The 22,895-nt window shown below is 47.3% G+C and overlaps 1 protein-coding gene across 1 annotated transcript in view; it reads right to left on the bottom strand.

Annotated features, from left to right (window-relative positions):
* Window positions 1–7,260, bottom strand: part of PLEKHG4 (pleckstrin homology and RhoGEF domain containing G4) — a 97,552-nt gene extending 90,292 nt beyond the window's left edge. The window contains exon 1 of the mRNA XM_055000447.1: window positions 7,198–7,260. Within this exon, the coding sequence (XP_054856422.1) occupies window positions 7,198–7,200 (3 nt within the window). The 5' untranslated portion in view covers window positions 7,201–7,260. The remainder of the gene's footprint in view (window positions 1–7,197) is intronic.
* Window positions 7,261–22,895: the final 15,635 nt, after the last annotated feature.

Here is a 22,895-nt window from a genome sequence, read left to right as displayed (position 1 = left end):
AAGCAGAAACTTTTGCACACAACCTCCTCCATTCATGCAAGAATGAGGGAGGTTGATTCTAGCCGATTTCCCCTTCTCGTTGCAGGTAATAGGCTTTCAAAGGTCACAGGGGTGTCCTAGGAAAAGAGGAAAGCACTTATGACGACTTCTGCAAACTTGCTGGCTACTTAACTACTGGATCTCTGGCATGCGCATGCCTGTTAACACCCTGAAAACACTCCTAAAAGTTAATAAGGCAAGGTCTTCCTTTGCAGAAGCCATGCCATTTCTTCTTTCAACAAGACTTGTTCTTCTCAGTTCTATATTTATAAATGCTTGCCACCAATTTACCCAGAACAAAGGTTAGGGTGAATGGCCTGTCATCTCCCCTTTTTAAAAAATTGTGGTACATTTGCTACTCGGTTAAGGAAATACATTTTAGCAACAAGCTGCATATTATGGATTAGATCAGCAATTCCACATTTAAGAACCCTCAGGTATATACTGTCTGGTGACTTCATACTTTGTAATTCATCACTTTCTCCTAGATCTTTATCTCTTGCCACTCCCCTTTGGCTCTGTTCAGACACCCTCCCTCGAATCAGCAGCTCTGTCATGTGTGCCTAACATCTTTCTCAGTGAAGACCAACACAAATAATTCTGTTTCTCAACAATCTCAGATCCAAAGATCCTTTAGCAATCCTTTTACTTCTTTCTCATTTAACCATCAAACTAGCTGATTTTCTCCTTCTGATATATTTAAATGTTTTATTTCCATGTTTTTAGCAATGTACATCTCAAACTCTCTTTTTGCTTGCTTTATTGTCAACACACTATCTCCCCCCATCCCAATTTAGTTCCATCTTGTTCCCCTCACTCAGAGCGGGACCACAAGTGACGCCTGACACAGGTTGGACACTTGTCAGCTTCCCTCAAGTTTTGGCAGGAAATGTCGGCAGCTTGGCGGAATGTTGGACAAGTGACAGTTGAAAAGTCCATTGGACAGCAGTCAGAGAGCGAAGCTGCAAGACCAGGATGCCTACATTTCCCATCAAAACTTGAGGGAAGCTGACAAGTGTCCAACCTGTGTCAGGCATCACTTGTGGTCCCACTCTCAGGAAGGACTTCCAGTTTACAACAGAAGCCCTCTGACTTTTTCTAAGCATCCTAAATAGATTTGATGCTTTTCATTCTCTTTCAACTACCTTTTGAATCATGCTATTTTAAACAATTCTTTTGAAAATCGAACAAAATGGTTTGGCTTTCTGGGCAGGTTCCACTTACATATACGCTTGATTTAATTGCACCACGGTTACCGTTGGTCCAACAGCACTGGGCCCTGAACACCATTCCCAATTAAATCCAGGGCTATCTCCTTGAGCGTGGGTTCCAGGGTTAACCATTTTAAGGTGCAGTCAATTATGCTATCTAGAAATGTTGCCTTGCGAGCAGGACTTGAATGTGAGAGTGAAAATGAAATCCTGCTCTGAAGTCATAGTTCACTTACGGCAACCCCTGGAGGGGTTTTCATGCCAAGAGACTAACAGAGGTGGTTTGCCATTGCCTGCCTCTGCAACCCTGGTCTTCGTTGGAGGTCTCCCGTACAATTACTAACCAAGGCCGACCCTGCTCAGCTTCTGAGATCTGATGAGATCAGATCTCTCAGAAGGGCTATCCAGGTCATGAGTAGTTGAAATTATTTTTTTCTTCTTTGGCTGCCTCTGTGATTTCTTTCATCTCAAGATCACTGTGTTTAGGAGGGTAATACTGTATTCCCAGTATTGAGTTAATATGAGGGCCTGGTATTTCCCACTACAATAATTTTCTGGGTTCATGCCAAGAACGTAAGAGCCCTGTTGGATCACATCAATGGTCCATCTAGTCCCACATTCTGTCTCACACAGGGGATAACCAGATACTTTGGAGGGCCAACAAACCAGGCACGAAACGAAGGCCTTCCCCTAATAGCAGCATACTTTGTAAACCGCTCTGAGTGGGCGTTAAGTTGTCCTGAAGGGCAGTATATAAACTGAATGTATTATTATTATCAGGGCTTTTTTCAGCCAGAATGCGGTGGAACGGCATTCCAGCACCTCTAGAAAACGGTCACGTGGCTGGTGACCGTTAAACTTTAAAATCCCTAAGTGATGTCAACGCATGGTCCCAGCACGCACATACAAAGCACGTGCGCACATGTGATACCAGGGGCACCACCTCCTGCCGGGAATTGCCCCATGTTCTGCCACTTCTTTTCCCAGAAAAGAGCCTTATTATTATTGTTTACTCCTGTCACTAGTATTCAAAGGATTAATGTCACTGAATGTAGAGGTTCCTTTTAGTCACCATAGCTAGTAGCGACTTGGTAGACTTCTCCATAAATCTGTCTAACCCTTTTAATGTTGTCTATGCCAGAACCCATCACTCCGTCCTCTAGCAGCAAATTCCGTATTTTAATCAGCACGTAAAGAAGTATTTCCTTTTGTTCAGCCTAATCTGCTACCCATTACAGGATGCCCTTGAGTTCGAATATTTAGAACTCAATCAAATATATTGGAAGAGGGAGGAAAAAGTCCTCTCTCTATATATATATATATTTATATATCCCATGCATAATTTCATAATCTTCTATCAGGGTGATTCTTAAGAATTTATTCCTCTTTTAAGTTTTCTAGTTTATTGGATCCTAAACCCTCGATATAACAACATTGTGCTTATATACCACTCTTCTGGACACATTAGTGCCACACTCAGAGCAGTTTACAAAGTCAGTGTTATTATTATCCCCACAACAGACACCATGCGAGGTAGGTGAGGCTGAGAGAGCTCTGAGAGAGCTGTGACTGACCCAAGATCATCCAGCTGGCTTCAAGCGGAGGAGTGGGGAATCAAACCCGGCTCTCCAGATTAGAGTCTTGCTGCTCTTAACTGCTAAATCAAACTGGCTATACAAAGCAACATGACGTGGGTCATGCTGTTCCCCGTCTTTACTGCAGAGACTTCTACCTTTCCAAACCCACCTTTAACTTGCTGGCAGCATCAGGGACCAAGGAACTACAAGCATGTGATCCACTATGGTGTAGAGGTTAGCATGTCCCGCTAGGATCTGGGAGACCCAGGTTTGAATCCTTACTCTGCCATGGAAGCATGTTGGGTGACCTTGGGCCAGTTACACTCACTCAGCCTAACCTATCTGTTATAATGACGATAAAATGGAGAATGGAGCCACTTTGGATTCACACTGGAAAGTAAATAAATAAGAATGTGACATATGAGTCATGCGACCAGAGGAAGAAGAATCAGACTGAATCCTCGCCACTGCTGGGTGATTTTGCCTTGCTATCCTGTTCCTTCTCAGAGTGTCTCTGTTTAGGCACTTCAACAGTAGCTTTAGGAGGTTCTTGATGCAACCAGGACTCTGCCACCCCTGGGCTGAGACCACTGGTCTAGGATAACTATTATCTCACTGATGGAAATATTGTCGAAGGCTTTCACAGCCGGAGAGCAATGGTTGTTGTGGGTTTTCCGGGCTGTGTTGCCGTGGTCTTGGTCTTGTAGTTCCTGACGTTTCGCCAGCAGCTGTGGCTGGCATCTTCAGAGATGTAGCACCAAAAGACAGAGCTCTCTGTGTCACAGTGACCATCATGACTGTGACACTGAGAGATCTCGGTCTTTTGGTGCTACACCTCTGAAGATGCCAGTCACAGCTGCTGGCGAAACGTCAGGAACTACAAGACCAAGACCACGGCAACACAGCCCGGAAAACCCACAACAACCATCTCACTGATGCTTTGCATGTTGTTTTAACTGCAGCAATGCAGGCTCTTCACGGTCTTTGCCCAACACACCTACAGCACCACCTCCCTCCCTATGTCCCTCTACAGCAGCTTTGCTCATCTGAACAGGGTCTCTTGCAGGTGCCAGCCTGTACATGGGCGAAATCAACCATACACGGGCTTTCTCTGTGGTGGCCCCTACCATGTGGAACAGCCTGCCTACGGTTAGGAGATCCCCTGCTCTCCTGGCTTTCTGCAAACAATGCAAAACTGAATTATTCAAAAAGGCTTTTTTCTCAGATAGGAGGCGGTATTGTAGAGTATTGTATTATCTCAGATGTTTCGCTAATGAGTTAGGAACCACAGACTTCACCATTATGTTGCCTTACATATTATCTGTTGCTTTAAATATGCACTCCTATATACTACCTGTGCTTCGTGTTGTTTAACATCAGTCCTAGAATTATATTCTGTTTCAGCAATTCTTCAACCCCATATTGGATCCTTGCAATGCTGACTTTGTAAACCCTGTATTCATTATCCCCATGACACTGTTTATGGAAATGTCCTTGACACTGTATGGAAATGCCTGCCCTTGTCCTTGCCACTGACTGTGCTGATCTCACACTATGTAATCCGCCTTGAGTCTCAGTGGGAAGGGCAGACTACATATGACATAAATAAATAAATAATTTTTTTTTTTGTTTGGAAGAAATCTCCTTTCCATCAGTTTCTAAAATGCCCACTAACTCCTGTCTTAGCTTGGGGCTTTTAGCATTTCAATATCCCAACCTGTACTCTGAATCCTTCTCCAAATGTCCTTGGCTTGTACATTTTGGTCTCTTTTCACAACTGTCATTTCCTGCCTTATCCTCATTGCCAAGTCCTAACCTGTCCCATTTTAGACGAGCTGGAATATTTATACTATTATCCCTAAGGGATGATTGCCCTTAAGTAGAGGCTCTTCGGATTCTGTCAGCTGGAGTCAACTTCAAAAAAGAAATGCAGCCTTCGTCCCATGATCTTTTTTGCATGCTGACTGCATAAATATACGTTTTCCCCTTTGTGCACAGCTACAAAAACAGCAAAACTTTAAGACTTATAACAAACATTTTAAAAATAAGAATCTTGTTATCTAGAAGGGGTGTGCGGTGCTGAATACTTAAGGATTGTCATGTGCTGTTTTGTGTTGAACTGTGAACATTTTCATCTGAAACAGGAGATGGTAGCAAGGTAGAAACAGGCTGGCTTCACTATACAGCACCAATTCTCAGTGGAAGCATTAAATTCTTCATTACGAAACGTACTGTTTGAAAATATAAGAGTCCCCTTCCCTTGACCATCTATATATATCTGACCAGTTTCTACATACCCTCCATGCATCTGACGAAGAGAACTGTGGTTCTCGAAAGCTTATGCTACAATATAGTTGGTTAGTCTTAAAGGTGCTACTGGACTCTTTTCTATTTTGCTACTACTGACTAACACGGCTAACTCCTCTGGATCTACGTTTGAAAATATGTACCCCTGCCTTCTTTTCCTCCAACAGGAGTCCTACATACTGCTCAGAAGGGTTGCCGAGGTGGTCCATCTATGCAGGAAAGAGGTACGGAGAGTGGTGGAATTTCCTAGAGAGAGCAATAAACATACAGGAAGATGCCCAATAGCGGCATCAGGGTAGGTGGAGAGAAAGTGAGAAAATGGAAAGCATTCAGGGTGGTGGGAGTGGCACCAGGGAACAGGTGGGAGGGGTAAAAGGAAAGCAGTTTTCTGACTTGTCCTGAACTATTTAAGTACGTAAAAAGAGTCCCTTGAACCAGACTGAGGGTCTACCTAGTCCACAATAATTTTCCCTATTACCAGATGCTTCTTGGAAGCCTACAAGAAAGACTTCCCTCTGTTTGTTTGCTCCCATCATCTGGGATTCATAGGATGACTGCTTGCCGGTACGCAGGGTCTATCAAGCTATCATGGGTAACGGCTGCTATAGATCTACCCTCCGCCACATTATTTATCTGATCCTTTCTAAAGCCCTCTGGAACAACAGCCACACCATCACCTGGTGGCAGTGAATTCTACAAGCAGGTTAGGCGCTGGTAAAGGAAGTCTCGCTCTCTGCCTGTCCTAAACTTGCCGCCGGTCAGTTTCCTTGGCTGAGCCCAAATTCCATTTGGTAATCTGCATCATGTGCAATTGCTTAACTAGTAAACAAGATCCCAGACATCTAAAACACAGAGAACTTAAGGGGCACCCCTCTTCCCTACACACACACACACACACACACACACAGTTTTGTGCAGTTACTGCCAGGACCTAAAAGCTCTCTGGAGCTTTGGGAGCTGCTTCAGAACAATCACCTCCTACCACGTCTGACCGGTTGCCAGTGCAAGCTGGCGTAGTGGTTAGACTGTTGGGCTAGGATCTGCGAGACCCTGGTTCGAATCCCCCTTCTGCCATGGAAACTTACTGGGTGACCTTGGGCCAGCTGCACACTATCAGCTTAACCCGCCTCACAGGGTTGTTGTGAGGATAAAATAGAGAAAATAATGCATGCCACTTTGGCCCACGTTGGAGAGAAAGGTGGGGTATAAATGCAGTAAATAAAGTTAAGAAAGGAAAACCACCAATAAAAACATGATCCATACAGTTGAGGTTTCCTGCTCAACCCCCCCCCCCCAACCCTCTTCCACACCTTAAGTTTATTTCAACAGGAGAATTTTCTGTGCCTACTGGGGTGCCTGCCCAAGGCTGGTCCAAGTAGTTTTGTTGCATCAAGCAAGGTCCATCTATCCGTTCCTGGGTCCAGCCTGCTGGGGACCAGGTTCGAGGCATGTTTGGACCAGGCGGACAATGCCAAAGTCAGCCCTGCCTTTGCCACGGATCGCTGGAAGCCAGCTGAGCCTCCGCGATACCCTGCTCACTGCGCCACCCCAAGCGCAGAAGACAGGCCTTGCGCCCATTTCCCAGAACAGCCACCCTCCTGGCGGGGCGCGTCCCCTTCCCCCGTCCCTGCAGCCTGTGGCAGCCAGAAGAGCCCAACAAGAGGTGCCAACCGCCCAAGAAGATCCACCCCGGAGCAGGGGTGGCAGAGCCAGGCGCTGCCTCCCTCCCTCCCAGCCCTGGACGAGAGAGCGCGCAGGGCAGCCCGCGCAGCCCTCGAGGCGGTGCCCTCCCGCCGCTGCCACGCTCCCTTTTCCACGCGGGCAGAAAGTTGGCCGCCGGGCGCTGCAGGCAGAGGCCCGCGCTCCGAGCAGCCCGGACGCGTCCAGGCCGGGCAGCGGATCCCGGGCAGCTGCCCTCGGGGTGCCAAGCCTGGTCTCGCCCCGCCTGCCTCCCGGGCTGGCATTCCTGGCCCAGCCGGGCCCTTGGCGGGGAAGGAGCCGGCTGCCCCTTCTCCCCCAGCCCGGGCGCGCCGGAGGCTCCCCCCGGCCGAGCAGCTACTCACCATGGCCGCCTCCCCGGGGTGCCCCGCCGGCCTCTCCCCCTAGCGGCATCGCGGGTCTCCGGCGACCGCCATGCGTGGCTCGGCTCGGCACTTGCCCAGCTGAGCGCCCCCCCCCCCCGCGCCCCGAGCGCTGTAACCCGAGCCCTGCCCGCCCCCTCGCCTAAGCCCCCTCCCTCCCGGCCGGCCTCGGCTGGGGGGCCTTTGCAGGCTGCTCGGACAACCGACGCCCGGCGGCACCGCCGCCTCTCCTCCGCCCCGTCGCGCCTGGCCTGGCCTGCGCCGGTTACCCTGCCTAGTCGCCCGGCCGGGCTCTGCTGCAACTCCGCGGGAGTTTTGCACTTCAGTAGAAAGCAAGCCGGAGACGCTTGCAAGTTTGCAAAAGGCCCGCGTCTTTACCCGGTTGCATAAGTAGGCGGTGCGGGTTTCTAACAACTCGCAAAGCCAGCGGGATGAGCGTGCATGCAGTGGGCTTCCCAAAACAACGGCTGGCTGTCGCCTGCCTAAAAGTTCACAACACTCTTTCTTCACAACATAAGTGGCTACGGGCGCCCCTAGCAAAATCTGAAATTATGACGCATGTCATCATACCCCTTTGTTAAGACCAACCAAAATAACACACAGTTCCAAGCAAGCTTTCAAGTTTCACAGAACTCTTCATCAGATTAGAAGTTAGGTATAAAGGAAAGGGGGGTGGGGAGATTTCTCAGGCCACAATCTAAGCAGGGTCGGCCTTGGTTATTAATTGGATGGGAGACTTTCAACAAAGACCAGCGTTGCAGGGGCAGGCAATCCCCCCCCCCCCCCGCTGTTGGTCTCTTGCCATGAAAACCCCGCCAGGGGTCATCATAAATCAGCTATGCCTTGAGGGCAGTCTCTATCACCACATGAAGAAAAGCAGGGAGAGGGTTTTCTCAGGCCACAAGACAGGCCTCAGAGGTTTCTTCCCCCCTTTCCTTTTTATTTTATTTACATTATTTACAATACGCCTTTTCCACTGAGACACAAGGCAGATTATACAGTGTAAGCCTATACAATCAAAAAGACAAGACATCCAACCATCAGTGTAATGGGATTAGTAGGATAATACATACAGTAACATACGTGCATAATACATACAGCATACTATACATGGTAGTATAGTCAGCAGTCCCTTTCCCTTCATTAAAGCATCTTTCTTGAACATTTTGTTACAGCCCTCCTGAATAATTCAGTTTTGTATTGTTGTGGACTCCAATGAGGGTGGGAGCCTTTCTGAACTCATCAGGCACGCCATTCCATAAGGTGGGGGCCACAACAGATAATACTCGTGTATGACCAGTTCTTGATCTTGCCTGTTGCTGTGTTTCTGAAGCAGTGAAATCCCTCAAAGGGATCTGCTAAACATCTTATTTCCAACTTTTAAAAAACTTCTTAAATTGTGCTGTAATACGTTTTATCAAATCCAACCAAAATAACACAACACAGCATGCAAGCTTTTGAGTTCTGCAGAACTCTTCATTGGTCTGGTTGTTTTAAAAAAAAAAATAAGAGGGGGGAGAAAATCTCTTGGGGGCCTAATTGGTCAGAATGGTGCTGTGGTTGGACAAGCAGAGCCAGGTGTAGTGACATTGCAGAAAAATCCCCCCCCCCCCATTAGGAATAATGTTGTCAGGTGATCCAATTCTGGCTTCAAGCATACCAGCACTAGAGACCCATAGCCATAAGTCAGTGCAGGATCACCTCTTTCTTGTGACTGGCTAAGGAAGGGTTAAAGGAGCTGCCAGAGTGCCAGGTGCAGCTAGTAGCCGCCAGCTGGCTTGACCTAACAGACTGTCAGGTGTTGCTGGTCCTGGAAGCTGCGCCAGGTAAGCAGAGACCCAGGATATAACATCAGGACGAAGCGCCTAAGCTGGGCTGTCTTCACAGGAACCTGGCAACATGAGGGCTTGCCTGCACTGGAGCCCCTAATGGGATTGCAGTTTTGTTTCCCCTGTAGCAAGGAAGTGCTGTAGGTCCGTTTTTATTTTTCTTCTCAGTTAAAGGTCTATTTATCTTGCCTCAAGTGCGTTTCCTTGACCTCCCAAGAACTCCTGTCTCTGGCAGAACACCAGGTTCAAATCTGCACTCTGTCATGGAGGCTTGTGGGATGACTACGAGGCAGTCAGTCACAAGCTCTCAGTCTGATCTACCTCACAGGATTCTTGTGAGGAAAAAATGGAGGGAGAATAGAGGAAGACAATTTGGGTCCCCCACTGGGGAGAAAGGTGGGGTATAAAAGTAAATCAATACATAGCTGCACAGTAAATTTTTACAGGTCACCTCAGGTCCTTTAGGCCAGATGTGCTCTGGGAAATTCCCTGCTGAAATTTAGATTCACAGATGTGTGGGAGGGGGGACCACTTCAGCTCAGGATCACAGAGTGCAGGGAGTGGAGGCTTAAGTCTTTCATGATGTGATGTTCAGCTGACTTGAAATGGCCCCCCTGGGAGCTGAAATGCCTCCCCCCACCCAATGGAGCCCGTTTGACGTAGTGGTCAGCAGGGCTTTTTTTCCCTGGGAAAAAAGATGGTGGAACCTAGGACCGCACAATGACATTACTTTGGGTCAGCTGGAACAAGGAGGGAGTTTTTAAAAGTTTAAATCGCCCTAGGTGAAAATGGTCACATGGCCGGTGGCCCCACCCCCTGCTCTCCAGACAGAGGGGAGTTTAGATTGCCCTCCACAGCTGGCACGGAGGGCAATCTAAGCTCCCCTCTGTCTGGAGAGCAGGGGGCGGGGCCACCGGCCATGTGACCATTTTCAAGAGGTGCTGGAACTCCGTTCCACTGCGTTCCAGCTGAAAAAAAGCCCTGGTGGTCAGAGTGTGAGACTAGGATCTGGAAGACCCAGGTTCGAATCCCCAATTTACCTTGGTATCTAAAGAAGTGAGCTCTGGCTCACGAATGCTCAGGCCCTACCACAATTTGTGTTAGTCTTATAGGTGCTACTGGACTCTTGCTCTTTTCTAGTGCTACTTTACCTTGGATGCTCGCTGGCTGATCTTGGGCCAGTCACGCACACTTAGCCTAGCTCACCTCGTAGGGTGGTTGAGAGGATAAAAATGGAGGAGAGGAGAATGATGCAAACCCCTGTGAGTCCCCGTTGGGGTGGAAAGTGAACTATAAAAGAAGTAAATCATACGTCAAGCTGCTATTTCCCCATGGGCGAGTTTCCTCAAAGAGACAAACAGCAGTTCCTTGGGAAAGCAGCACAGGGGAGGAGAGGGAAGCGCCCTCTCCCCAAGTGTCACAGTCCTGCCGCGGTCCTGATCCCCCCCACATGCTTGTCAATTAAGTTTCTGCACAGATCTCCCACACCACATGGTTTACCAGACCTGAGATGACCCAGCAAACAACATAGCATGTAGTTAGGACCTCAGGCCATGATCTTAAGGCACTCGTCCAGACGGATAAAGATTTCTGTGGAACTTGAAAGCTTGCACACGGCATTGTGCTATATTTGGTTAGTCTTTAATGGAAGTTGCTATGTGGCTTTCGTTTGAGGATTTTGCTTTGGGCCAACAAGGTGGCCTACTTTTTAAGGAACAACGCTCCTTTTCTTAAGCATGCCGCGCCCAAGAAGTCCCCTGTGTGATCCCTGTTGAAAGGCAGATCCTCTGTGCGAAAGTGTTGAAGCCCAAAAGGGCTTCCCAGCCCAGCCACCAGACTGTACTGCAGCCGGCAAACAATGGCCTCCTTGTAATCTTGAGCATCTCCCACCACCCGTGCCCACCCCTTCCCCCTAATAAATAGCTAACTTCTGGTTACGCTGTTAATCTCTGTATGTTTGGGGAGGGAAACATAAAGGAAATGCCTCTTCCAAGCCATGGCACCGCCACCCCAATCCGTTGCTGAGGTACAAGACCTTTTTCCTCTTGGAGAGGAAGTAATTTAATGTGGCAAATTCCTCCACCCCCTCATTTAATTGTTTCCAGTGGCCGGGGTCCAAAGGGGAGAGAGAGGTCAGCTAACAGTAACGCAATGGGAAAAGGAAGGGGGCGGGAGAGAGACAGGTGGGGTCGCCGGGTTTCCAGTAAAGATTTTAAACATGTTTGGGCCTGTGTATTTCCAGTATGAATGGACAATCCCAGATTTAGAGGGGTCAGCTGTATTTTCCCACTGGAGTTACTTGCTAACTGAAACTGATGGTGTATGGTGTTGTCAGGCGAATCCGGGCGACCCAGTTTCGAATCCCGACTTATGGAAGCTAATTGGGTACCCTTTGGTCACCCGCTCTCTCGGTGTAACCTACCTCACAGGGTTGTTGTTGTGAAGATAAAATGGAGGAGGGGGAAGGGGCATTGTATGCCTTTTGGAGTCCCCATTGGGGAGAAAAGCAGCATATAAATATCTAAATGGATGCATAGGGAATGTGTGGTCCTGTCAAAATACTAATAGTGTCCCATAGTACTTCAAGTAGCCAGTGTGTGCAGTGGTTAGAGTTTCAGACTTGGATCCGGGAGGTTCTTGGCCATGGCAGCTTGCTGGGTGACCTGGGCCAGTCACTTTTTCCTAGCCTAGCCTACCTCACAGGATCGTTGTAAGGATAAACTGGAGAAAGGGAGGGCCATGTATGCCACCCTGAGCGACATGCAAAGTAAAAATATACAAAATAAATGCAATAAATACCATATTTACTTGAAAGGAAGGGCATTCTGAGGGTTAAATATCCCCTCCAAAAAACCCCTGGAAATAACTGTAACGTGTGCAAATATAAGATGCCCCCTTCTTTTCTTTTTTTTTTATGCTATACCTGGAAAAAAGCCTGGCCTTGCATTGGAGTAAGTACTGTAAATAAGAGGGGAAATGCTTACAGAGGCGGCTCTTCAGGCAGGAGGGAGGGGTGCCTGCTGCGTTTCAGTGCCCTCTTGGGGGGGGCACACAGATGACAGATGTCAGACAAATGATTGGAGAGTCATTGAGGCACTTGTAGGGGAAAATCAACAACAACAAAAGAGAATTGAGAATTTGTTCCCAGCCACCAGTTTTCCCTCTGTCGTTGCCCACCACCACCACCACCAGCTTCCAGATCAGTGTGGCAAAATTGGGAATAACAACTTTATAACATCTGATTTGCCTCTGGTGTTTAGTGAAGGTCCCACTCTCTTGGTTTGCCAGCAGCAGGCATCCTGGTTTCTTGGATTTATATCCGTTTCGGCCAATCCAGAGGCTTCATACTGTGTGCAATCTGCGAAAAGCATGCAGGTAAGGGGAACGACAGGTAAGGACACAACAAGACAAAGTGGGAGAGGGGAGAAGGTGTTCCTCACACATTCCGTTGTCTGTGAAAACTAGACACTTCCTCCGCTGCTTTAAACATGGATCAAGATGTTAGAACTCCTGGGGATCCCGCTCTTGTCAAATGCAAGCCTGAATTTTTGTACCTCATGCAGGGATACTCGATTTTCATGGAGTTGGCAACACCGCACCAAAGAACACAAAAGTGTGCAATGCTGACTCTGTGACTGGCAGGCAGAACGAAGCCTCTCTCTGCACAAGACATCTTACACAGGGACGCTCAAGTGACTTTTAGAGCTAAGCTACAAGTGACGCCTGACACAGGTTGGACACTTGTCAGCTTCCCTCAAGTGTTGATGGGAAATGTAGGCCTCCTGGTCCTGCAGCTGTAATGGAGAGCCAAGCTGCAAAAACAGGATGCCTACATTTCCCATCTAAACTTGAGGTAGGCTGACAAGTGTCCAACCTGTGTAAGGCGTCACTTGTAGCTTGGTGCTTACTTTCTGTGTGATCTCATATTCAAATGTATGTCTCCCTAGCTGTGCACATGTCTCCACAATGGGAGAACAAGTGTAAGATCTTTCACTTCAGCATCCCCAGTCTTGTGTAGAGAGACTCTCTGACTTGGCCAGATCCGGGAGTCTGGGCTTTTTGGAGCCTTGGAGGGGGGGAGGGGAGATTTGTATCAGCACCAGAGGAAAGGGGCAAATGCTGCCTGCCCCCCTCCCCTAGCGCTATTTCCTAGATCTTCAAAGCAAGCTGCTCATTAGCTTTGAAGTGTGCAAGGACCTTGGACCGTGTCACATCTATCCTGGCCCCCAGTTTGCCTTGGCTGACGTTTCTCCTCCCCCCCACCCATAAGACCTTGGAGCAAAACCCATGAATGCTAAGCCTCCAAACTGGTCATCCTGCCATACTGTCGGATGCCTGAAATAAATCCACTGTATCTCCTTAAGTTAGGTCTGAGCTTCAGGATGCTGAGAGAGATTCCTGGCTTAATCCCAGGACAAGCCCTCAATTACACCCTGGTGCCACCTTCCTCCCCCCAGCCTTCTCCACTGGCAGCTCCTGGTGGCTACCGTCTTCAGATCAGAGTTGATTTTGCTTCACTTACACCCTCCCTTTCTCCCCGATGTAGACCCAAAGCCCCTTATATTGTTATCCTCTCCCTGGGGCGTATTATTCATAAGGCTGACTAGGCTGAGGCCTCGGGGCCCTGCAGGGACTAGGGGCCCATTAATTTTTACACCCCCACATAAATTACAATTAATACATTCTCTTATATAACCTCTCTTAATAAGATAATTAACCGCTTCCTTGTTGAAGTGAAACAAATGGTCTCTTATATTAAAACAATTATCCGTACATTATATATTTTAAGAAATAATAAACAATTTATTCACTTCAAAATATTACAGTATTGAACAATTATACCCCCAAAAGGTGCTTTCCTGAAGAGTTCTAATTGTGCAATATAAATATTTTTTAAAATATGAATAGAATTCTTCAAGAGGCCCCCAAAATGGTTATAGGGCTATGTACTGGGGTCTAGTCCCTACTGTACCAGGGTCAGGCTGTCAGCTGTAGTGGGGTGAAAGACTAAGTGCCGGAGGGGCCCCGAAATACCTGAAAGCCTATGGGCCCGGCCATGGGTTAAGACAGCCCTTTCCTCTCCCCCATTTTATCTTCCCAAGAATCTTGTGAGGTAGGTTGAGTGCGTGTGACTGGCCCAAGGTTGCTCAGCGAGCTTCCACAGCAGAGTGGGGAGCCAAACGTGGCTCTCCCAGATCCTAGTTGGACATGATCAGGGCTTTTTGTCGGCAGGAACGTGGTGGAACGGAGTTATCATGTCCAGGCCCAACTTCCAGCCCTGGACATGATAACCACTACACTGCACTGGCTCTCAGGTTGTCAGGTATGCTTATGGCCAGGGCTTTTTTTCTGGGAAAAGAGGTGGTGGAACTCAGGGGTGGAACTCAGGACCTCACAATGACGTCACTTTGGGTCAGCTGGAACAAGGAGGGAGTTTTTTAAAGTTTAAATCGCCCTCGGCAAAAATGGTCACATGGGTGGTGGCCCCGCCCCCTGATCTCCAGACAGAGGGGAGTTGAGATTTCCCTCAGCAGCATGGAGGGCAATCTCAACTCCCCTCTGTCTGGAGATCAGGGGGCGGGGCCACCACCCATGTGACCATTTTCAAGAGGTGCCGGAACTCCGTTCCCTCGCGTTCCTGCTGAAAAAAAGCCCTGGTGTTTTGTATCCCCCAGTGATAGAGTAGCCAACTCCAGCTTGGGAACTTCCTGGATATCTGGAAGTTGGGCCTGGGGAGGGTGGGGCCTGGGGAGGAGGGAGAAAGACGTGATGCCCTAGGGTGTATCCTCCAAAGCTGCCATTTCCTCCAGGGGAAACTCTCTCTGGTCTGGAGATTACTTATAATTCCAGGACATTGCCAGGCCCCAACCTAAGCTAGTGTACCAACAGTAGTGAAGAGAAGATACGTGATGCCTTTTGTTAGGATTAGTCCAAATCACACTAAGTGTGCAAGCTTTCTGGTTCTCCAGAACTCTTTGTCAGGCCAAATGTTTTCAAAAACTGGGGCGGAGGGTAGAGGGGGAAAATGTCTGAGGGCATTATTTTGTCTACTGTAACATTTCTCAAACCAAGGTCCATGAAGGTACTCTGAGGGGGGGGGGACTGGACTAAGGACATACTAATTTGAAAATGGAGAGCTCTCAGTTTTCTATGAGGGCAGAAGGGGCTCTCCACTTCAAGGGAAGAGGACAAAATCTACTTCGCCCTTTTTTGAAGAAGATAGCGCCACTGACACCCACAGCTGCCCAGCATTCAGAGCACATCAGAGCATCAGGTAGTTAATGTGCTGACTGGTTACTAGAGCCAAATGCTCAGGCCTAGGAACTCTGTTTGGCTGAGCGGTACAGTTCTATTGCAGAAAAACGTGAGGCTCTTGTGGCACCTTCAAGACCGAGGGTTTTATTCCGGCATAAGCTTTCAAGCAGACAGCCTGCCCACTTTGCAACCATCTGGAAAAATGGGCTGCAGTCCACGAAAGCTTATACTGGAATAAAACCTTGTAAATCTTCAAAGTGCCCCAAGACTCCTGTTTATTTTTTCTGTAACAGAAAGCAAAACTCATTTGGGAGTTATGATGATGGAAGCCCTACGGTGGCATAACATGGAAGCATTCTTTCACTGTTTTCCAACTCAAAAAAATTTAACCATGGACATCGTTGCCACTTTGGGTCCATAGACTATTGTAGCCCATGGCAATTTCCAGCCGAATACCAGCATGTTCATTTGTGTGACATGCTGGTCTTTTTCTGTTTCTCTGAGCAGCCTTGAAAGTTTCTCCAGGCCCTTTCCCATACCTGCTGAACAGGCCTCTATCTAGACATTATTAACCAATAAAGAAGTTGTACTATCGAAGGCTTTCACAACCGGAGAACGATGGTTGTTGTGGGTTTTCCGGGCTGTATTGCCGTGGTCTTGGCATTGTAGTTTCTGACGTTTCGCCAGCAGCTGTGGCTGGCATCTTCAGAGGTGTAGCACCAAAAGACAGAGATCTCTCAATGTCACAGTGGCAATAAAGAAGTTTCTTGCCATCTCTGGTGCGACGTCCTTCTCAACTGAGAGTTAAATTGATTAGAGCTAGGGGCGGGGCCTTAGAGTTGCCCTCCTCCGGGTGGGAACACCAGGTAACATTCAATTAGAATCTATTACATACAATAGATGTATCAATGAGTAATCCACAGGCAAAAGACTGTGTATACATAGAACAAGCACCAAAAAAATCAAACAAAAGTATCTAAAAACTCTATAAAATCTAAGAATATTCAGTGCTTTTTTTTCTTAAAAAAAATGTTTAGGGGTACTTTCAGTTTGACTCAAGAAAATCACCATTTTATAGTTCAAATCGGAAAAAATAAATGCAGTCAATGGACAAAATTACCAAGAACATGCATTACCTCATATTACACAGCTCACAATAATTTCCAGATTGGCATGAGGTTGTCCATCTGAGACTCAGATCAGAGTCCATCTGAGACTCAGGAAACACCGTGAAAGGAAATGATGTCAGAAGACTGTCGGTGATGAGAATTATGGGTATCAGTATTGCCAACCAAGCCCCTCTATAGTGACACGTGCTCACAACCAAAGAGTTTCGGTATAGACAAACTCTTTGCACTCTTTGCGCAAAACGTACACAAATATACAAATTTGTCACTGCCGTCGGGGGTAGCAACAAGACTGACCAATCACCGTGCTAGATTCCAACTACCAGAGCTCCAAGTGGCTTAGAGAAGACTTGTTTGTATTTGTCTGCACCCTAATGATCACCGATTATGCCAGCGATCTCGGTGGCGTGTTCGATGCTCAAAGATGTTCCATTTTTTGTAAGACAAACAGCGGTCCTAGTGAGTTTAAATATAACTAAACATCTTTGTTGCCAACATTCACTACATAAAACTTAACAAATCATATAAATAGCCATAATATGTTTGGAGTTGGTTTAGCGGGAATTCCAACATTTTAAAATTTTTACGTTCTCCCATTAGATTCACAAAATGTTTAGGGGTATGCGTACCCCTGTGTACCCCCAGAAAAAAAGCACTGAGAATATCTAACAACAGGCTTCTGGTTTAAATTCCCATTTCTTGAAAGCAATTTCTTCATCAGGTTAAACTTTCAGATTAGATATGAGGTGTTCTTCACAAAAATGGTGATATTTCAGATGGTAGGAACCATGTATTAATTTCCAATCATTATAGAGATTCCACGTGGAATTTAAACTAGAAGCCCGTTGTTAGATATTCTTGTTAGATTTTATAGAGTTGTAAGATACCTTTGTTAGATTTTTTGGTGCTTGTTCTATGTATACAAGTGTCTTTTGCCTGTGGATTACTTATTGATACATCTCTTGTACATAATAAAGTCTAATTGAATGTTACGTGGTGTTTGCTCTGTTTGTTTTGTAATTTCCACACCGTGGTCCATTTTGTGGTTTGGTGGAGCCTGGAGTTCTCCTAGAATTACAACTGATCTCCATACTGCAAATACCAGTTCCCCTGGAGAAAAAGGGCAGCTCTGGAGGGCAAACTCCGTAGTATCATATTGAGATCCCTTTCCGAATTATGCCCTCTCTCCCTAAACACAACTTCCAAATCTCCAGGAATTTTCCAACCCAGAGTTGGCAACCTCTGGCCCTATAGAATCAATTGCCCTGTAGGACTCCCTCATAACCCATGAAGAGAAAATAAAATCATTTTCACTTAAATCTGCTTTTACAGTGTAACTGATAAGGGCTTCGCTGTACTGTTTTGAGATAGAAACTTCAATGGGACATCTCTGGCTTGCTGGTCAGCATGTTTTCAAAAGGGGCTGTCCATGCCGTGTGCGTCCTCAGGGGAGGAAGGAAATCCATAATATTTTAAAAATCAAAACAGGAGTCCTTGGTGGCTAAAGTTTGAGAATTGCTGGCCGTCTACATACACCATTCCCACCTTAAACTGGGTAACATAACTGCTCAACCAAAGAGTGAAAGCTACATTAGCAGGAAAAGAACTGGGCGGTGTGTGTGTGTGTGTGTGAAACAAATGTATACTATGCTGGAAATTCCTCCTTTCTGGGGAAGAGTCATGGCTCAGGGGCAGAGCACAGAAAGTCCTGGGTTCAATCCCCGGCATTCCCAGTTAAAAGGATAAGACATGAGATGATATGAAAGACCTCTGCTTGGGATCATGGACCGCTGCTGCCAATACTGACTTGGATGGACCAAGAGCAAGAGTCCAGTAGCACCTATAAGACTAACAAAAATTCTTCAGATCTGAAGAAGTGAGCTGTGGCTCACGAAAGCTACCACAACGTTTGGATGGACCGAGAAAGGGTCAGTCTTGGCAGAGGGCAGCGTCATGCTTTCACCAATGTTCTGCTCCCATTCCGATGTGGACTTATGAATCATCGGAGCTTTGGTGGGAGATGTTTTCAGCAGATCATTTCTAGACAAAGGTTTTGGGCATCTTCCCCCCACCCCCCCAATCCTGTCTCAGCCAGATCCAAAAAAACAGCAGAAAAAAGGTTCCTGTTGCTGACTGTAAACCGTCTTTGGCCCCCGCTGAGCAGCTTTTCATGCTCTCTGGGGGATTGCATTAATGCAAAGGGCTATCCAGGGATAGAAGGGCAGCTTGTCTATAGCCAGATGCTGGGGGTAGGGGGCTCAGCAGGCTAGACTATGGGACTGGCTTTAGCTGCTCTGGAATTAGGGCATGCTCCACTCCGTTGGTTGTTTTTCCGGCGGTTTGATTTTAAATCCCAGAGCACTGGGCTTGTAACAAAATATCTCAAGTCTCGAAGGAAATTCAGGTGTCTTCTTGACAAATTTGTCTAAGGGTACATGGGGGCTGAATGCAACCATTTTGCACACTGGATTGTTCAACTGACTTCTAAAAGGCTCCAGACATGTCCAGAATACAACTTGTATGTTAAAGCATGTTGAAAAGACAAGTTGAACTGGGGTGCTATGGGAGAAGTCCAGTCCACACAAGCACTCATCCCATTTCCCCATCTTACCAAAGGATAGAGTTGGTAGAGATGCAGCCTTGTAGAGCACTACAAATCTTTCAAAACGGGCACATCAGCAGGGCTTTTTTTCTGGGAAAAGAGGTGGTGGAACTCAGGACCGCACAATGACGTCACTTTGGATCAGCTGGAACAAGCGGGGAGTTTTTTAAAGTTTAAATTGCCCTCGGCAAAAATGGTCACATGGCCAGTGGCCCCGCCCCCTGATCTCCAAACAGAGGGGAGTTGAGATTGCCCTCCGCACCACTCGGCAGCGCGGAGGGCAATCTAAACTCCTCTCTGTCTGGAGATCAGGAGGCGGGGCCACTGGCCATGTGACCATTTTTAAGTGGTGCTGGAACTCCGTTCCTCTGCGTTCCCACTGAAAAAAAGCCCTGCACATCAGTATCCAGTATGCCCAACAGATTTATTCAAAAAGGCTTTTTTATACAGATGGGAGGTCTGTATTGTAGGGAGGTGGTTTCAAAAAGATGCTTCACTAATGAGTTAAGGACCATAGACCATAGACTTCACCACTATGTTGCCTTACCCACTATCTGTTTCTTTAAGTATGTGCTCCTATGTACTTACTACCTGTTGCTTTAAGTATGATCCTACTGGGTAAGTTCTGTGTTGTCTAATGTCAGTCCTAGAATTGCTTATGCTCTGTTTCAGCATCTCTTCAACTCTGTATTGGGTTTTTGCTAATGTTATATCTTTGTAAAGTTGCATTTATTTACTCTATGGCATTGTTTATTGAAATGTCCTTAATATTGACTGGGCTAATCTCACTCTATGTAATCCACCTTGAGTCTTAGGGCCAAGTTACAAGTGACAAATGACACTTGAATGGCAAGTGGATTGAGTGGAGGGCAAGTGAACAGGGAGAAATACACGTGCCGTTCAAGTGTCATTCGTCACTTGTAGCTTGGCCCTCAGTGAGAAAGGTGGACTATAAATGACATAAACAAAAATCTCCCAAATATATCAAGACGGGCAGCCATGTTAGTCTGTTTGTAGCAGCAGAAAAGAGCAAGAGTCCAGTAGCACCTATAAGACTAACCAGGGCTTTTTTTCAGCTGGGATGTGGTGGAACAGAGTTCCGGCACCTCTTGAAAATGGTCACATGGCCGGTGGCCCCGCCCCCTGATCTCCCTTACTGAAACAGCTTCACACCAATGCAGACCTTTTGCCTAAGCAGACAGCTTTGGGCTGAAACCACACGTCCCGGCATAGCGCTAAACATGGTGTGATGATGTCAGAAATCGCGCCAGGAAGACGCTATCATTCCGACAGTTTAGCGCTATGCCGGGACGTGTGGTTTCAGCCCAAAGCTGTCTGCTTAGGCAAAAGGTCTGCATTGGTGTGAAGCTGTTTCAGTAAGGGGGGGGATTGCAACAGAACTAGGAGATTTGGGGATGGTGCCTGGGGAAGGTAAAATTTAGGGAGGGGAGGGAGCTCAGTGGGGATGTGATGTCATAGAGTTCCCCCCTCTGAAACTGCCACTTTCTCCAGGGGACCTGATCTCTGTAGTCTGGAGATCAGTTTTAATTTTGGGAGATTTCCGAGCCCCAGAAGAATGCTGGCAAAATCTAAATAGACCGGATACCATTACACCCAGTAACTGATTGCTGGAACTGGGGCCCTTGCTACATACCCTTCAGATTTGAACGCTTGGAGTAAGGTCACTTACTGATTCGCTTTCCTTTCTATAGAAGAACACCCCAGGTTGGGGGGCAGCTGGTCACTTCAGGGCTACAAGTGTGAAGGCAACATTGGCTCCAGAGAGAGCAATGTCATTTCATTAACTGATAAAATCTACCGGGGCCGGGGTGGGGGGTGCACTTCTGAGAACTTCTTGGTAAAACTTCTCAGAATTCTGCATTCAGAATTCCTGAATCTCTCATGGAGCAAACTTTGCCAGCAAAAGTGGACTGGGGCATCAAAGACTAGCAACGGGTAGATTTTCGTTCACCATTCTGTCATGGAAGCTTGCCGGATGGCCATGGGCCAGTCACAGGCACTTGGCCTAATCTACCTCACAGGGTTGTTGTGAGGATAAAATAGAGAAGAATATAATGTTGCAAGCTGCTTTGGGGGAAAAGGCAAGGTATAAATGAAGCAAATAAGATAAAATAAATAAAATAATAATTAAGTGGCCTGGGAGCAGCAAGCGCAGTTGAACAGTCCAAGCAACCCTGCCAGGCCACGTATCATTTTTATTTACTTGAATGATGCTCCACCTGTCTCCAGGGGGAACCCAAAATGGCTTACGTTGTTCTCGCCTCCATTTTATTCTTGCAACCCTGTGTGGTAATTTAAGCCGAGCGTGTATGACTAGCAAAAGGTTGCCAGCAAGCTCCCGTGGCAGAGCAGAGATTCAAACCCGGTTCCTAGTTCCTAGTTCAACATTCTAACCGCTACACCACAATATATAACACCACTACACACATGAATAACACCTATTTTGGGTCATGCTGACCAAGCTATCAAGAAAGGGCAGGAAGCCGCATGCTTAAATTTTGAATGTTTAACGAGTGAACTTTCCAAGGTTTTCCTACTTCCAGAGTGGTTTGGAGTGAGAAGAAAAGTCTTTCAGGGGACAGAACGAGCGGGTCTAGGGACCAGGCTTCCAGACAGATGCACCTCTGACTATTGGCCTTGTGATGGCAGCAGAGAGTAATCCTAGTCGCGCTGGAGGGTGGTAGAATAACGCTCAGGAAGAGAACCCCTCATGGAGTCTAGCAGCTTGAGACCTCAGCCAGTGGAGTAAATTTCATATCTCTGGGTGCCTACAAGGCCCATTTTGCCATATTTTACCATCAGGCCAGAGCAAAGGGGCCCCTGTGTTTCGGCTGGGACCGCCTGACCCACTAGGAATGTTCCCGGCGGTGAGCGAAATGGCCAGTCCGTTCCTAGTTCCCGAGCCATACATATTTTAACGCAGACATGGCAGGCTGGATTCTCGTCAGAATCGGGAATGTTCACGATCAGTCAGGGCCAGAATGGGAGAATGGACCCACCTTTCCTTTGGGCAGGAGAGGAAGAAAAGGAATATCCTGCTCCATTTACTGATTTCATCGGGGAAATTGAGGAAGTTAGCATTGCCAGGGATTGCCACAGGTGCTTAGTCAAAAGGAGATGACAGAGTCGACTGGTTGCTAGAATATTTTTCTAGACTGTGTATTTATCGGTGAATCTGAATGGCACAGCTGCCGGCAGAGAGCAGGCCTCAGACATTATTCATTATTGCTAAGCCGCAGGCATGCTGGGGGGAGCTCTGAAACGGAGCCCCAGTTTGGGGGAAGAGGTGATAAGATTTGCCTGGCTGGCAGCCCTCAAGAAATAACAGGCGGGCTGTGTCCGAGGGCCCAGAGGCAGAGATGAAAAGAAGGTCACCATGGAATATAAGGAAAGGGAGATAGTATACTCTTGCCACAGGCTGCTTGCAGCCTTCCTCGCCAGCAAAATCGAATCTCTGTTGAGTATGCCTCAGGCCACAGCACTGTTGTTTTAGTGGATGCCCCTCTCTTCTTTGATGGAGGAAATAACAGACAGGGGGCTGTGATAAGCATTTGAATAAATACTGTAATCCCATATTCTGCCGTGTCTGATGTCTGACACTTTACGCTTTGCTTTGCCAACATGATGCCTTTGGGCACTGTGATGCCCACTGACTCCTTTTCCGACACCCACCAAGTGTTTGTGCAGAGTGTTTTGCAAATTCTGTGTTGCGAGATTTTGGGGTGGCGCCTGGGCACAGCGGGCGCAAGTGTTTCTGGAACCTGAGGCAGGTTCAGGGGTGTTGGACTGCGTGATGACATCACTGCGTGTGACGTCATTACGCGGGGCAGGGGCGGCACACGGGTG

Source organism: Eublepharis macularius, chromosome 16 (assembly GCF_028583425.1).
Source record: "Eublepharis macularius isolate TG4126 chromosome 16, MPM_Emac_v1.0, whole genome shotgun sequence".
Classification (NCBI taxonomy): Eukaryota; Metazoa; Chordata; class Lepidosauria; order Squamata; family Eublepharidae; genus Eublepharis; species Eublepharis macularius.
The sequence above is the reverse complement of the archived record's forward strand: the minus strand, read 5'-3'. Positions and strand labels throughout refer to the sequence as shown.